Below are 17,868 nucleotides of genomic sequence, written 5' to 3' on the forward strand. Positions count from 1 at the left end.
CTCTGGCAAGGAGTTCCACAGGTTCACTGTGCCTTGCCATGAAGTAGTACTTCCTTTTGTTTCTTTTAAACCTGCAACCTATTAAGTGCAAGAGACATGTGGCCTAGGAGAGTAAGGCAGATCCTGCTCAGCAATATCTGCTGATTGGCAATCGGGAGTTGGAGGCTACTAGGGGTATTTAAAATGTCCACTATCGGGTCAAAGTGCTCTGAAACCTCCTCTGCCTGGACCCCCAGTCTTTGGGTCAGAGTTTCAGATGCTCCTGGTGAGTACAAGAGTCCATAGAGAACATAGAGTGTGATCAACCCGCCAAAGCCTCATCTGGGGATGGGGAAGAGGATTCCTGCAAGGCTTGATCCTCAAGCTTTTGATGGGGTTCAAGGTCCTGAGAGACAGATGTCTGCTCTGGTACCTTATGCAGTTCAACTACTGCATACCCCTCTAGTGGTATTCTGGGTGAATCCTTATTGGGGCTCTGTCCACAGCCTGAACTAGGGGACCATGGGAGTAGACTGCAGATGGCAGTACCCAGGACCCTGAGTAGACAGAACTCAGTCATGAGGTGATAACATACTGGGCCTGATGGTAGACCTACACAGTCCAAAAAGGTCATTGCACTGGGGGTTGCCACTGGGGTGGCCAGGTAGGTTGCAGAGGTTGCATGGAGGTTCTTCAGTGCCGGGAGTGGTGTTGGTAGTAAGATCAGTGCTGAGGGCAATAGCTCTGGAAATGACTGACTGCCTCCAAATCCAAGGAGTATTCCGATGTCACCCATGGAGATGACGATGAGGTCACCACTGGCAATCGGTGCTGTGAGGTGTGGGCTTCCCTTAGTGCCGAACCACAATGCCTGAGTGCCGATACCATGTCCGGAGACACTGCTGTAGATGGAGCCAGTGCCAGCAGAGCCAAGGTCAAGGCAGACAGTGCCGATGTCTGCAGTACCATGGGAGGGGCCGGTACTGCTGATGCTGCCACCCTACAGGCTGTTTTCCCCCTGTTTTCTCAGTGCCAGTGCTTCTGCCTGTACCAAGGCCTGAGAGTTCACACAGTGCTCCAAGGATGATGCTAAAGCTGCAGAGGAGGTCAGTTCAATTAATTCTCTGGCTGCCTTGCATGTGTCCATAATCAATGGCTGGTCCATTTCTGTAGTTATCTCTTCCTCCAGACTGGGCGCCTGTATCGGGCTCTACTGGCACCAAACAGTCACAGGAGCAGATGGTCTTGCTGACGGAGCCAGAGCTTTAAAGAGCCCCAGTTGGGGACACAGTCTTTGCATGTGCTGTGGTGGAGATCTACCCCTCTCAGATCTTTTTTTCTTTTGTAGCACTGGAGACTGGGAGTGGTACTGGGCACTGGTGTGTCTCAGTACTAAGGAGGGTCGAGACGCGCCTGTGGCCTCCTGTACTGATGCCAGTGTGTTATAGCTTGCTGGTCCTGAATCAGAGGTCAGTGCAGGATGGAGTGCAGACTCCATAAAGAGGATTTTCAACTGTGTATCCCTTGATGTTTCAGAGAGGTAGCCATGTTAGACTCTTACTTACAAAAAATTAAAACACAACTTTCCTGGGAACTCACTAATGGATCTAAGGGTATGTCTACACTACAGCGCTAATTCGAACTAACTTAGTTCGAATTAGTTAATTCGAACTAAGCTAATTCGAACTAACGCATCCAGACTAAAAAACTAGTTCGAATTAGCGTTTTGCTAATTCGAACTAGCATGTCCACACAGAGTGGACCCTGAACCGGGGTTAAGGATGGCCGGACGCAGTGCCGGCAGGGCATCAGATGAGGACTTAGAGAGTGGAGCTACTGTCTCAGGCTAGCCGAGGGCTGTGCTTAAAGGGACCCGACTCCCACCCCGGACAGACAGTTCTCAGGGGTGCTCCGCTTGCAAAGCAGTCCTGGCTTGGATTGCCCAGAATACCCACACTGGGCACATCACAGCACTCGGCCATCAGACCGGCTGCACTTGCCGCAGGCTGCCATCTGGGGAGAGGGGACAATTGGGGGGGCTGCAGGACAGCTTCCACCCCCAGAAGCCCGCAGAGCCAGCCCAGTCCTCCCCATTGGGGGCTCATACCCCATTCCTCCCTCACCTCCTTCCACTTACGCCTCCCTAACCCCCCTTCCTGATGTACAAAATAAAGGACAATTGTGTTCAAAAATAGAATCTCTCTTTATTGAACAAAACTGGGGGAGACTGGGAAAAGGAGGTGGGAGAGGGGAAGAGAGAGGGTGGGAGAGGGGAGGGCAACTACAATGATGAGGGGTTTGGAACAGGTCCCATATGAAGAGAGGCTAAAGAGACTGGGACTTTTCAGCTTAGAAAAGAGGAGATGGAGGGGGGATATGATAGAGGTCTATAAAAGCACGAGTGGGGTGGAGAGGGTGCATACAGAAAAGTTCTTAATTAGTTCCCATAATAGAAGGACTAGAGGACACCAAAGGAAAGGAATGGGTAGCAGGCTTCAAACTAATAACAGAAAGTTCTTCTTCACAAAGCAAATAGTCAACCTGTGGAACTCCTTGCTGCAGGAGGCTGTAAAGGATAGAACTAGAACAGAGTTTAAAGGAAAGTGAGATCAATTCATGGAGGTTAGGTCCATGGAGTGCTATTAGCCAGGGGGTAGGAGTGGTGTCCCTGCCCTCTGTTTGTGGAAGGCTGGAGAGGGATGGCACGAGACAAATGGCTTGGTCACTGTCTTTGGTCCATCCCCTCCAGGGTCCCTAGGGTTGGCTGCTGTCGGCAGACAGGCTACTGGGCTAGATGGACCTTTGGTCTGACCCAGTACGGCCATTGTAAGCTCAGGGCTCAGGGTCGGGGATCTCAGTGGACCACCTTGATTTTCATGCACACCTGCTCCTGGGTGGCCAGGCTGGCAGCTCTCCTGCCCTAGACGGCCGCTTTCCTGTGCCTAGTGCGGAGGTCGTGGACGAGGTCCACGATGTCTGCACTGGACCAGGCGGGTGCCCGCCTCTTGCGGTCCTGGGAAAGCTCCCGGGAGCCGCCAGCCTGGTCCTGGGAAGAGGGGGAGGGCTGGGGGGCATCGGGTGGCTGGCTCGAGCCGTGCCAGGTGCAGGGTCTGCTGGCTGGGTGCTGGAAGGCTTGCACCTGGCACGGGCACCGTAGCCAGCCCGTGCCCCTTTAAGTTCGAACTAGCGGAGCGCTAGTGTAGCGCCTATCAAAGTTAATTCGAACTAACGAACATTAGTTCGAATGAACTTTGTAGTGTAGACATACCCTAAGAGAGACTGTATTATTACAAAGCCATTTCAAAAATCAACTTGAGAGAGAAACTGCAGAACTTGGTTTCAGTTACAAGTCTGACACCTGGAATCAAGATCTGAACAAAGACCTGAACTGAATGGGCTGCTGCATTCCACACCCTAATGACATAAAAAGCTAAGCACCAGGTACTTAGAGCCTACTCTATTAGCCTCATTTATCATGGGCACACTAATTGACAATATTTCCCCCCATTTTTTCCTTCTTTTTCCTTCCCCATCCCCTCTCTTTCACTGCTATTTATTCGTTCTCTGGACCTCTTAACTCCATTCACCTGAAGAAGTGGGTTGTGCCCATGAAAGCTCATGATACCATCTACATTTTTGTTAGTCTCTAAGGTGCTACAGGACTATTCATTGATTTTTAACCTTTCTCACTTGGTTCATGGTTAAAACTCCAACAGATCTTGCAGTTGACCAAAAGATGAGCTTCCCCAAGGCAATTGACATGTGTCATGCGGGTCTCCATAGAGCATAGGCTTCAGGTACTTTGTATAGAGCTTAAAGCCCTGAGGCCCAGGCATGCCTCAGCGCAAGGAAAACACGTGGGGTGAGAACCCCACACTAACTAAGGGTATGTCTACACTACCCTCCTAGTTCGAACTAGGAGGGTAATTTAGGCATACCGCACTTGCAAATGAAGCCCGGGATTTGAATTTCCCGGGCTTCATCTGCATAAACGGGGTGCCGCCATTTTTAAAACCCCGCTCGTTCGAACCCCGTGCAGCGCGGCTACACGGGGCACGAACTAGGTAGTTCAAACTAGGCTTCCTAGTTCGAACTACCGTTACTCCTCATGGAGTAGGAAGCCTAGTTCGAACTACCTAGTTCGTGCCCCGTGTAGCCGCGCTGCATGGGGTTCGAACGAGCGGGGTTTTAAAAATGGCGGAGCCCCGCTTATGCAGATGAAGCCCGGGAAATTCAAATCCCGGGCTTCATTTGCAAGTGCGGTATGCCTACATTACCCCGCTAGTTCGAACTAGCGGGGTAGTGTAGACATACCATAACAGACTATACTAAGTAGAGATAACCTGAAAATTACAATTAGAACAACTACTAATTAACTGAAACAAGGAACTGCTTAAAGATGCACTTGCTGAAGCAAGAGAGGAGAGTTCCAACAACCATCACGGGAAACAAGAAGGAACTGAGGGGTGGCTGGCCTGCAGGAATATATATGCATGGGTGTCATTCTAGGGGTCTCCTCTGTGGGCCCAACAGTTATCGCCAAGCGAAAAACCTACAGACAATCATGCAAACAGCACGTGCACACATAAATGGAATGGTCATGAGCAATCACTCAAAGAATGGATTTTCTATTGAAGTATAATTTCATGAATCCTACCGCTAAAAAGAATGTGAGACCCATTTTATTTAAGGCTTCATCTTGGAAGCATTAATGATATCCAATCACTTCTGGACATTTATAAACATGTAACTTACTGTTTAATATACATATATTTGGGTTTTCTCCCGATACTGAATGAATTTATTGTTCCTGTAATATAATAGTATTATCGCTTGTTAAAACTAGGTAGCTGTTGTATTAACTCTCCCACATAGTTCTGTCAAGATACCTCATTTGTGGCATGCAATAATGTTATTTCAGGTTCTACATCTCCACAACAACTTCCAATCATGCCAAATTTTGTGGTAGGTTTAACAATATTTCACATTTGTAGAAACCTGATGATAGCTACCATTATGCCAAAAATAATACGAGTAGTATGGAAGATCGTTGTCAGACCCAGTTCCACTCATGCTTTACTACTGGTAAAACTATAAGGCAAGAAAATTAATATTTTATTGTATCTAATTACAATCAGTAACATCCCATTAAAATGCAATTCTAATAGCTAAATACAAAACTATCAGGTTTATAGAAAAAATGACTAACCTTCTGCCACTCAAGTTCCTGTTTCTCCATAATAATTTTATTAATTTGATCTTCATAATTAATTTCAGCATCCTAGTTTTTAAAAATAAAAAAACAATTATCCATAATTTTGAACACATAACAATTATTAGCAAAGACAAGTTATGTACCAAGTTGATTAGTGCAATCTTGCTCTCCTGTTTTTCAGCTACAGTTCTATTCACCAGAAAGCAAAGAGATCAAAATACCATTAAATTAAAAAAGACCCCCCCCCCCCTCAAGGGGGTCTCACTCCAGGAAATATGCAGAGCAGCAACATGATCTTTCAATCACACTTTCATAAAGCACTACACCATTCCACCATGTTCCACAACAGATACCGCAGTAGCTATGCAGTTCTCTACACAATCTGTAGCAATTAATCAAAGCCCATCCTCCATCTAAATAAGCACTGCTACACAGTTACCAACAGTGGAACACCCAAGGGGACATCACTCAAAGAAGAAAGAGAAGTTATTCACTCTGTGCAGTAATGATTGTTCTTTGAGATGTGCATCCCCTGTGGGTGCTCCACTACCTGCCCTCCTCCCCACTTCTTCGGGCATTAATAGCAGCCCAAGAGGGCATCAAAGAAAAAACAGAGGGGAAAGCGCTCTGTGCATGGTACTTCAAAGGTGGGAACACCACTTGCACATGTGCAGCCTGCCTGATCACTGCTTCACAAGTCTCCGATCTGTGGTGCCAGGACAAGCCCGAAACCAACAGTGGAGCACCCATGGGGACATCACTCTAAGAAGGATATATACATATACATGGTGCAAACAGCAAACATATTCATCCTCTTTGATCAGAAAAATCATAGCACAAATGAAATAAGCAAGAGTTGTTAGGAAAAGATGTAAAATCTGGAACGAGGAAATCAATTAATATAATATCCAGTAATATTTCCCTTTTCATAACTATCCTCTTCAATGGAGACTCAGAGTGAAATAGAGCAAAACAGGCTTGTCTTGAACTCATACTTGAAAAACTTGGTCCTAAGTACCCTCTATGCTGTGTGGCCACACAGCTGCACAGCTGCCTATTAAGCATAGCACAAGTGCTCAGGAGAGTGCCAGGGAGAAGAGCACTTCCCAAATTCCAGCTGCCATGTCCCTTCCCCTCTCCCCCACAATCCCTGACCAAGCTTACTGTAGCCAGGAGAAAGGATATACTATGCCTTTAACAAATCTTTTGATACTGGCTCCCACAGTATTCTTACCAGCAATATAAAGAAATATGGTTTGGATGAATGGACTATAAAGTGAACAGAAAGCTGACTAGACTGTTGGGTTCAATGGGTAATGACCACCAGCTTCATGTTGGCAGCTGGTATCAAGCAGAGTGCCTCAGGGGTTAGTCCTGGGGCCAGTTTTGTTCAACATCTTCATTAATTATCTGGATGATGTGATGGATTACACCCTCAGCAAGTGTGTGGATAACACTAAGGTGGCGGGAAATGCAGATATGCTGGAGAGTAGGCATATGGTCCAGAGTGACCTAGACAAACTGAAGGATTGAGCCAAAAGAAATCTGATGAGGATCAACAAGGACAAGGGTAGAGTCAAGATGGAAGAAGACCATGCATTGCTACAGGCTGGAGACTAACTGGCAAAGCAGTTCTGCAGAATACGACCTGGGAACAAACAGTGGATGAGAAGCTGGATATGAAAAAACAGCGTACCCTTGTTGCCAAGAAAGGAAACAGCACAATGGTCTGCAGTAGCAGGAGCATTGTCAGTATAATGAGGGAAGTGATTATTCCCCTCTATTTGATACTGATAAGGCCAATGCACCTGTCTGAGATAAAGTGTTGAGTCCCACATTAAAGAATGGATGTGGACAAACTGGAGAATCCAGCAGAGGGCAACAAAAATGATTAGTGGGTAGGGCACATAATTTATGAGGCGAGGCTGAGGGATTTGAGTTTATTTAGTTTACAGAAGGGTGAGGGGGGATTTGATAGCAGCCTTCAAGTACCTAAAGGGGGTTGGTTCCAAAGAGGATGGAGCTAAGCTATTAGTCATGGCGGATGATAGAACAAGAAACAAAGGTCTCAAATTGCAGCAGGGGAGGTCTAGATTGGATAATAGGAAAAATTATTGCACTAGGAAGGTGATGAAACATTGGACTGGGTTAGAATGGAATGGGGAGGAAGTGGAATCTCCATTCTTAAGGGGTTTTTAAATCCAGGCTTGACAGACCTGGCTAGAATGATTTAGTTGGGGTTGGTCCTCCTTTGAGCACGCAGTTGGACTAAATGATCTCCTGAGGTGTCTTCCAACCCTAATCTTTTATGATTCCATGACAGGCTTCCCGGCTCTGACTCAATCCAGACCTGCCCGGCTGGGAGACAGATACTCATACCCCAGCCCTGCCTGGACCTCTCATAGCCAGGGAAGTGAACTGGTACCTTAGCCTCAACCAAGACCCAACAGGAGAAGGGGACCCAGACCCAGTCGGACCTGTCAGGGAAGAAGACTGGTGCCCTGGCCCCAAAAGACCCAGCACCTGCTGTAGCCATGGAGTGGTACCCTTCTCCCATCCCAGCCCTGCTAGAGCTGCTGTGGTAGGGAAAAGGCACCTCTCACCTAGCCCCAAGCTACTACATCAAGAGAGAGCTGGGGAGATTCCTCTTTCTCCAACACAACCCTAGAGCACCCTCCTGCACCCCAAGACCCTTATCACTGTAACCACAAAGCTGGAGCCCTCACCCCCCACTCCAAACCTCTGCCCTAGTCTGAGCCTTCCTCCTACACTCCAAACCATGCTGCCCCACCCTCTAATTTGTTATGTCCATGTGTGAAATTAATTTTTTAAGCACACCAATATGAAGGTTATCTGTCAGATAACCTCCACAGTGGTGCACATACAAAATTAATGATGCACATGGACATAAATTAGAAAGAACACCGTTTATGACTAAATATTCTGATGAGACCAAGTAAAAATACTGAGAAGAGAACAAAACCAACAACGTGCAATGAACGTTTGAAGACCGAAAAGGGTATTACAAGTATCTAAAAGGGTGGGAGAAAAACTGTTCTCCTTGACCTCTGATGATAGGACAAGAAGCAATGGGCTTAAACTGCAGCAAGGGAGGTTTAGATTGGACATTAGGAAAACCTTCCTGTCAGGGTGGTTAAATATTGGAATAGATTGCCTAGAGAGGTTGTAGAATCACCATCATAGGAGTTATTTAAGAGCAGGTTGGATAAATATCTGTCAGGGATGATCTAGAATGGTGCTTGGTCCTGCCACGAGGGTAGGGGACTGGACTTGATGACCTCTTGTGGTCCCCTCCAGTTCTAGTATTCTATGATTCTATTATTCTGTTCTATGAAGACTCAACTTAGCAATGGTTAGTTACAGATAACCATGTTTAATTTCTCTGCCCATAAAATGTTAATCTTGAAAGATTTTAAGACATCCAGAATAAAACTGAAGCTTCCTTTCAACAATTGTTTCTGTTATTGTGGCCATACTTGACAAAACTTTCTAAAAGTAACGTAGCTACAAGAAGAAATAAAACAGAATTTTTGTTAGGTTTTGCTCAGCATCCTGTCACTTAGAAAAAAATGGTGGACTATTTATCATCATCTTGTATCAAGAAGCTTTTGTGCCAATCAAGTGAGAACAAAACAGATAATGAGAAGACAATAGGTATTCAAGGTAAATTTAGATATATGGTCAGGAAGATTATCCTAAAGCAAGGCCTGATAGCCATAGACATCTGGACCAAAATGGGACTAACATACGATTTTTGCCTTTTCCTTCTTCATAGTCTGGAAAAAATTCAAAATAGATACGCAGAGGTAGGAATATATATGCCAGTTCCCCAAGTACTACAAAAGCATCTGCCAGGAGATCAAGCAACTACTATGATAGAAAGAGATAACTTTGCTGACAATTTATTACAGTTGCCACCATGTTACAGAAGATCTCCTGAAACATTTAACACTGAAGTGTAATCTTCCTAATAGAAATCAGCTCCCTTTCAGTAAGTTAATATGCACATATATTGTTTTTCCCCTTCAAATACAAAGCTCTGAAAGAAGAAACCACAATTCTTTCTGTTGGAAGAGGATCATGATTTCTAGAAAGAACTGATCCTTTACTGATGAACCTATATGTTGTGGTAGACTATAGCTTACTATCCTGTTAATGCATATGACTAAGACAAGAAGACTTGTAGAGATTATTAAGGAGCTTGTGACGTAGTGACCCGCACTTCAAAACTTCCCTCTCAGGTCCTGTACGGGGCGTGGTGAGCCAGGGCGAGTGCATGCATGGCGTGCTCTCACGCTGCCAACCAACCATGCAGGGCAGCACCAGTGTATGACGGGGCACTACAGCCCCATACCTTAACCCTCCCCCCCATGTCAGCCAGCAATGGGGGGGGGAAGGGTGGCAAGTTGGGGTGAGCACAGGCACGGCATACGACGGGGATGCCAAACAGCTGTTTGGGGGCGGTGTCCGAGGAAGGAGCATAAGAAGGAGGAGAGAGCATGACATGGGGAAGACAGGGCATGGCCTGGGAGAGTACGAAAGAGGGAGGTGCCCACTGGGTAGGGGCAGGATGCCGAGCCAGGACACAGGTAATTGGGAAAGGGAGATGGAGACCGAAAGGGGTGGAGGGATGGAGGCAGTAGGGAAGTTAAGAGAGCCAGGTAAAGGGAGAGAAAGCAGCCCAGGGCAGGGCGTTCGCAGGTAGCCCATGGGCTGGCGTGTTTTGGCGGGAAGCCCCGCCAGCCGGACCGGACCGTTCTAGGTCCGAGTCCTTAGGGCTCTGGGCTGGGGTCCATGAGTGAGGGTGGGCCTGGACCCCCCCTCTCCGACAAAGGGGAGGTGGGTGGTATTCACATGGACATAAGCAACATATCTCGAAGAACAACAGTTACAAGGTAAATAACCATTTTTTCTTTTTCAAGTGCTTGCTTATGTCCATTTCACTTAGGTGATTCCCAAGCCATGCCTATGGAGGTGGGTCAGAATCGAAGCACAAATAAACTGCAGCACTGCTCTGCCAACAGCTGCATCCTGCCTAACCTGCTGCATGATTATGTAATGGTTAGTAAAGGTATGAACCGATGCTCATGTGGCCACTCTACAGATGTTTAGGATCGGCACCTGAGCAAGGAGTGCTGTAGAGGAGGCCTGGGCTCTGGTAAAATGGGCCATAAGAGGTGGGGCCAGCTTTCCCCTTAGATCATAACATGCTTTAATGCAAGCCATGACCCATGAGGACAGGCACTGAGCCAAGACAGGGAGGCCCTTCATTCTTTCAGCTATAGAGACAAAAAGCTGGGTTGACCTATGAAATTGCTTTGTCCTCGCTAAATAAAAGGCTAGGGCCCTTCTGACATCTAACATATAAAGTGCTTGTTCCTTCTCACTTGCGTGTGGTATGGGGCAGAAGACCGTCAGGAAAATCTTTTGGTACATATGGAAGAGACACCACTTTAGGCAGAAAAGCAGGGTGCGGATGTAATGTCACCTTGTCTTTAAAGAACACCGTGTAAGGTGGCTCCGAAGAAAGGGCTTGCAACTCAGACACCTTCCTACCCGAGGTAATAATCACAAGAAAGGCCACCTTCCATGAGAGATGGGAGAAGGAACATGTAGCCATTGGTCAAACGAGAGCTGCATGAGTGCCTGGAACACTAGATTCAATTCCCACTGTGCAATGAGTTATCTAATCTGGGGATAGAGTCTATCCAGACCCTTGGCGCTTGACCATCGCATGGGTAAAGACTGAGCCCTCCCCACCCCGATGAAAGGCTGCAATGGCTGCCAGGTGCACCCTCACCGAAGAGGTGGATATCCCTGCTGCCTGAGGTTTAGGAGGTCTAAAATCATGGGGAGGGGAGCCCGAAGGGCGTCCCCCCCCTTTCTGACTGACCCAAAATGAAAACCTCCTCCATTTGGCCTGATAGGTTGCTCTGGTGGAGGGCTTTCCACGCTCTGGCAGTACCCATCTGACCCGGTCTGAACAGAGGAGCTCTCCCTCCCTCAACCACTGATCTTCCAAGTGGTGAGGTGAAGGGACTGAAGGTTTGGGTAGCACAGATAACCCAGGTCCTGCTCCTATGTCAGGAGGCCTGGCACAAGCGGGAGGGCAATGGGGTCCTCCATCAATAAAGACACTAAGGTAGTGTACCAGTGCTGGCATGGCCCGGCCGGTGCCACCAGAATCACAGTTGCCCTGTACCTTCAGACTCTGAGGAGGACCTCATGAATGAGAGGAAAGGGGAGAAGGCATAAAAGAAGCCCTCTGCCACCGTGTTGTCAAGGCATCCCCCATCGATCCTGGGCCCTGCCCTTGATATGAGCAGAATGGGGCACACTTCTTGTTAGTCTGTGATGCAAAGAGGTCTAGGAGGGGAATCTCCCACCTGCAGAAGAGAAGGTGTACCACCTTCTCCTTGAGAGACCACTTGTGGGCCGAGAAAGCCCTGCTGAGATAGTCCACTAGAGTGTTGTGGGACCCTGGGAGGTAAGTGGCATGCAGGTGAATCCCCTGCTTGACCAAAGGTCCCACGGGGCTATGGCCTTGTCAAGGCTGATTCCTCACTCCTGGCATGATAAATGCAGAAGCAGGGGCCCGCAAAAGTACCCCAAAACCTTATCTCTCCAGGTTTTGGTATAAAACTCCCCCCCTCCCAAAATCCTAAAAACCCAGATTTGGGGGATAAAAAATCCACTGCCACCATCAAGTGCTTTTGAACTCACAAACAGGCGTGGACACTTGAAACCAACCCCAGGGCAGCCCAAGCTCTTTTCTCCAAAGACATTGAAAAAGAAAGAGACAACATAAACTGCAATCTTTGGCTGCTATCCCCTAATCAGAAGCATGTAGATCCCACAGACAGAGTTTCCAGGACACAGAACTGAACCAATACCAGGTTAGTAAAAAAGAAAGAACTTTTATTATCAAAACAATACTCCTGTTACAAGCATAGTTGGATTGGCTAGATGGTAAGAGTCACCAATTAATAAACTCATGGGAATTTTCCCATGGGTGCAAAACTTAGTTACAAAAGGGAGGAAAGCCAATTTCTAACAGCACAGACATCAGATCCAAAGTCCCACAACAGAAAACAATAAAACCTAATGGATTTATCTAAACTTTACCCTACTTACACATTTTAAAGAATCTTTTTCTTTGAGAGTGACATGTCTTCTGTCCCTTTCAGTACCTGGAGAGCAAAAACTGGCCCAGAGACAAAGAAGGGAAAACCCCAAAATTCCACTCTCAGTTTGAAATCCCTACCTGCATTTCTACTCGCTGAATGCTACCTGGCTAGGTAGAGTTAACCCTTTAGTCCCCAGGCTGCTGCCCATCCCTCATGGTCATGACAGGCCTTCTGACAGAGGGGAGAGAGGATCGAACACCACCCTGACGGTTGATATAAAACATCGCTGTTGTGTTGTCTGTTAGGATGGAAACCACGTAGCCCCTCAGTTGAGGCAGGAACGTCTGGCACTCCAAACACACAGCTCTCAGTTCCCTGACATTGATGTATAACAACCTCTCCACCTGGGACCACATACCTTGTGTCTGTAGGTACGCTAGGTGCGCTCCCCACCCGGCATCGGAGGCATCCATCACCAACTGCATGGAGGGAAAAGGCTACATGAAGGGGACCCTGGAGCAAACCTCGATCTCCCTCAGCCACCAGTATGGACAGGATCTCTGGTAGGAGTCACCACAGAGTCAATGCAGTAACAAGCTGGCCCGTAGACCCTTGCCAACCAGGCATGCAAGGATCAAAGGCGTAGTCTGGCATATCACACTACATACATCCATGCTGTCATGTGGCCCAACAGCCTTAGGAAATGCCTTGTTGTTGTCATAGGAGCAGCCTGGAGACTCCGAATAATGTACCTCATGGCAGCAAACCTGGAGCTTGGTAGAGACGTTTGCTCCTCCGTAGCATCCAATTTCTCCCCAACTAACTCTATTATTTGAGTAGGAACAAGGGTTGACTTTGCCTTGTTCAACAAAAGCCCCAAATGAGAGGTTTCCCTGGCTAGAGCTTTGTGAGATAGCACCTGATTTCTGGAGCAGCCTCTGATGAGCCAGTTGCCCAGGTAGGGAAAAACATGAAGTCCTCTCTTCCTGAAAAAGGTGGCTACCACTGCCATACATTTGGTGAATACCCTGGGGGCAGTAGAAAGGCCAAACGGCAGCACCACAAACTGGTAGTGGTCCCCACCCACCAGGAATGCAGGAACTTTCTGTGATGAGGGATGATTGAAATGTGGAAATATGCATCCTTCAAATCGAGGGTGGCATACCAGTCCCCTTAGATTGAGTGAGGGAATGACAGAGGCTAACGTCACCATCCTGAACCTCTACTTCATTATGAAGGTGTTGAGCCTCCGGAGGTCTAGAATGAGACAAAGGCCCCTTTTGGACTTTGGAATGAGGAAGTATCGGGAATAGAACCCCTTCCTTCGAAACGCAAGGGGAACCTCTTCTATCACCCACAATGACAGGAGTGAAGAGACTGCCTGACGAAGAAAGTGCTCATGAGAGAGGTCCCTGAAGAGGGATTGGGAAGTGGGGTAGTGTAGCCATACACAAACCCCATCTTGTTTTTCCACGAACCTCATCTTGTTTCCCCCCCCCCCCCAGAGAGCAAGAGAAAGGCAGTCAGCCTTTGATGCCCTGGGAACGCAGGTGTGGTGTGGTGCCTGCCCCTGACTCTACCATAAACAGAAATCAGACAGTAAATGGGCTAGCTGATGACTCGGAGGCCTCCCGTCGCCGTGGTGGCTAGTATCAGTAATTGACACGCCTGCACTGTCTCAGGAGAGGAATCTTCGCCCATCACATACCAGAGGTGCCCATTGTCTGCATCTTCCCAGGTGTGAATTATGCTTTGCACCCTTCGTGGGAAACTTGGCATTCAAAGCCATTTTTTCTAATTGGCCACTTGAGACCAGGAAGAAGCCCATGTGACCCAAGGGGTATAAAGAGGGTTTAGTTGCCCACCCCATTTAAGCTCCAATCACCTACACCTGCTGGCAGGTATTGATTGTCTCCTGAGGTCCGTGGGACGCCCAACCTCGCCCTACTTCTTCCCGAGGGATTGAGAGAAAGACGCTGGCCACGCCAAGTCTGAAACGCAGGGGTGAGAATTGTACCTGCAATGTGTTTTCTTTATGTGTACACCTTAATTGTCTCTCTGTTATAAGTTTAGTTACTTTATTATAGTTTCTTAAGGCAAACTGCTTCATTTCTATTGTAAACTGCCTTTGGTAAGGTGATTTAACTATAAACTTTGGAAATAAGTGGGATGCCCTCATTCACTTATAAAATATATATATATATTGAACCAAGTTTCTTTTATTTTATTTTCTCTTTCTTTCTCCGATAATAAGCCAGTAAGTGTCAAGCTTCTGACTTAAACCCGTGCTGCTGTACCCGAACCGAACACAAACTAAAGAACTTCAGCCGGTCAAAGGGACAGGTATAGGGAGAGCTTGGGCGTTTTGGATTGTGTCACTCCCCGGTGGCAGATCCATTGGGGCACTTCTCAGTCTTTCCCTAAGGCTGCCCGCTGCAAAGGAAGCTTGGATTCTAGCAGCTAAAATCTGAGGTGTTATAAGCTCTCCCTATAAACTTATTGGGGGGACCGTCAACCTCCTCCAGGTTGCCCACTGCAAGGGACCCTGGTCTCAGCAGTTGAAGTCTCGGGTGTATAGCGCACACACACACCGGGGCATCTGAGAGCCTGTTGGCTACCCTCTGCGACGGGACCCCGGTCCTAACAGTAAAGTCAAAGACGTTAAACTATTTTTCGGGGCGCCCTGCAGCCTCCTAGGCTGTCCACTGCAATGAGACTTTGCATCTCAGCAGTTGAAGACTTGGGTGTAACACACACACACACACACACACACACACTGCCCTGACCATTTCGGCTGACAGGTAGAAAGGAGGGGAGGAGAGAAGGAGAGGAAGGGGATAGTGTATCTCCTTGCCACCATCTCTGACCCACCAAACTTAGGTGATGGAGAGCCAGGAGTGATGGAAGGGGGACAGTCTGTTTGCAAAACATGATCTAGATCCAGGGCTGGTAATCCGTCCTTGGGTGGACCTTCAAAAGCCTGTCCTTGGGCCCTGAGATTTGTTGGCAGGCACTTGAGGTTGCTCAAAGGCCAACCAAAAGTGCCTCCTGGCGTCCCTGCCATTATTTCTCCCATATCTTCAACTACTAAACTGTCTGGGCCCCTGCTAAAATGGCCTCTGTGTGACCTGGGATTCAACAGCAACACTGCAGCCCCGCTGTTGCGTATGCCTTCTGACCCAAGAGGTCGAGCTTTTTGGGCTCCTCGCTCTTAGGAGTGGATCCGTGTTGTCCCTGCGTCTCTATCTGACAAGCAGCCTGGACCACCACCGAGCCTGGGGGCAGGTGGGAAAACAAATTCTCATGGCTTTACTGTGGCACAAAGTACTTCCACTCCATGCCTTTCTGTGTTGGAGGGATGGGTGCTAGAGTCTGCCAAAGGTTTTTTGTAATTTGGGCCACAGTTTTACTAAGGGGGAGGGCAATCTTAGCAGGAGCATCTGCCGTCAAGATGTCAACCATGGGGTCAGATTCCTCTGCCTGCACCCCTAAGCTTTAGGTCAACCTCTTGAGAAGGTCTTGATGGGTGTGCATGTCCATGGAGGGCATGGCCAATGACAGGTCCCCCAGAGCCTCATCAAAGGAAGAAGATGAGGCATCCCTTGGCAACAGTGGCTCCTCTGGAGGCAACTCTGGCTGAGACTGGGTAGGCTGTGGTTTGGTAGGGTTCTCTGTGGCCAGCTGTCGGGCCGGGGGAATGTGATCACCTGGTGATCCGGAGGGGCTGGCCCTGGATGCTTAAGTCGGGGCCCGAGTAAGCGGAGTGGCTGAAAGGGTCACCCTGTGCCCTGAGTGCACCAACACTGAGGCTGACCCCGATCTTGAAAGCTCCTGCACCTGAGCTTGATGATATCCCCAGGAAGTCCAAAAAGGCCACTGGTCTGGCGGTTACCATTGTGGAGGCCACATCTGAGACAATAATGGGCTGGTCTGCCACAAGTGACGCCTCGAGCGAGAATGGTAGCAGGGTTGAGACTGGTGCCAAGATCAGGACCAGTAAAGAGACCTTGAACAACTTGACCTCGATGATCAGTTTGACAAGGCCCTTAAAATTAAGGACTCCATGTCTGACTCGGAGGAATACTCAGACGCGGATCATGGCGGGGCCTCTTGCTCCTGGTGCCAGTTGTGGTGCACTGTGGCCGCCAGCTTGCCCCTATGAGACAGTGGCAGTGCCGGGAGGACATAACTGCACACCCCTGTGCCGGTGCCGGAGGTGCTGGTACCAACATCGGCACCATCAGTGCCGGGATGGTGCTGCTCCACCCGGATCCATGCTCCCATGCCATGGAGGCTGGTGCCGCCACCTCAAGCAAGGTTGACCCCATTCTGAAGCCATGCCATTTGTGGCCTTCACAGGGCTCTGCACTATGTGGCCCCGGTTCCAGAGAGGAGGTCAGCTTGATCGGCTCTTGGGCTGCAGCAAAGGTGCCTAGGGTTAACGGACGAGGGATCTCTTCCATTGAGAGGTCCTGAATGTTAGGACTACTGGCCAGTGTGGGGCTTGACCTGCGCCAATGGTGCACAGGAGCCTCTCCACATCTGGGCAGTGATAAAGTCTCGGGGTATCCTCCATGCGAACGCACCCGCTGGTCCCTCTTGGAGGGCGATCTTCCTTTCCGTGCCCTCTTGCCTGGGCTTGGTACCGGGGTCTGACAGCAGTGCCGTGGTGCCGAGTGATGGTCTGAAACCCCAGAGCATCTAGGTGTGGACTTCATACCCTGTACCAATCCTAGTGCACTCCTCACTGACTGTGCCAGTTCCGGAGCCACAGGCTGCAGCACAGACTCCATCAGCAGCAGTTTAAGTCTGGAATCGTGCTCCCACTTGGTCCTTGGTTTAAACGACTTGCAAATCTTACAGGAGTCTGTCAGATGGCCTTCTCCAAGGCACTTTAAGCACTCCTTGTATGGGTCTCCACAAGGCATAACCTTCAGACACCAAGCCTTCAGACACTGGAGCAGGGGAGAAGATGAAAGTAATTGCTAAGTACTTTTAATCAACCGTCAACTAAGATAAGAATAAACTATAAAGAACTATTTACAAAGATAAGATAGTAAGGGCACATTTGCATAAAGCAAGCGAAGCATTCCAGCAACCATCACATCATGGGCAGTAAGAAGGAACTGAGGAGGTGGCGGGCCAGCAGGGGTATATATGCACCAATATATTGGCGCCACTCCAGGGGGCTCCCTGGCTGGTCCAACAGGTACTGCTAAAAATAAAAAGCTTCCGGAACTCATGCACACGATGAGTGCACACTAGAATAAGAAAGCACAATTGTGAAAATTTAAAATTTGAAAAAAATTGGAAAAAATTCTTCAAAATAAACATCAATATTACCCATCAAAATTATAAAAGAAATATCATCAAGTCTATTACACAGTTTTGTCCAAACAAAAGCTTTTTTAATACGATGTCTTTTTTATGCATTCAATAAAGCCAAAATTCATAGTTTGTGCTGTTATAAAACAAACCCTAGACTAACATCGCTAAAATAATGAAGAAATGAGAAGGAGACTGTTT

General features: G+C 48.1%; 1 protein-coding gene across 1 annotated transcript in view; it reads right to left on the reverse strand.

Annotated features, from left to right (window-relative positions):
* The window catches only part of CCDC73 (coiled-coil domain containing 73), a 204,963-nt gene that overhangs the window by 146,291 nt on the left and 40,804 nt on the right, over window positions 1-17,868 (reverse strand). The window contains exon 2 of the mRNA XM_089778828.1: window positions 5,189-5,260. Within this exon, the coding sequence (XP_089634954.1) occupies window positions 5,189-5,260 (72 nt within the window). The remainder of the gene's footprint in view (window positions 1-5,188; window positions 5,261-17,868) is intronic.

Source organism: Pelodiscus sinensis, chromosome 5 (assembly GCF_052426305.1).
Source record: "Pelodiscus sinensis isolate ZL-2025 chromosome 5, ASM5242630v1, whole genome shotgun sequence".
Classification (NCBI taxonomy): Eukaryota; Metazoa; Chordata; order Testudines; family Trionychidae; genus Pelodiscus; species Pelodiscus sinensis.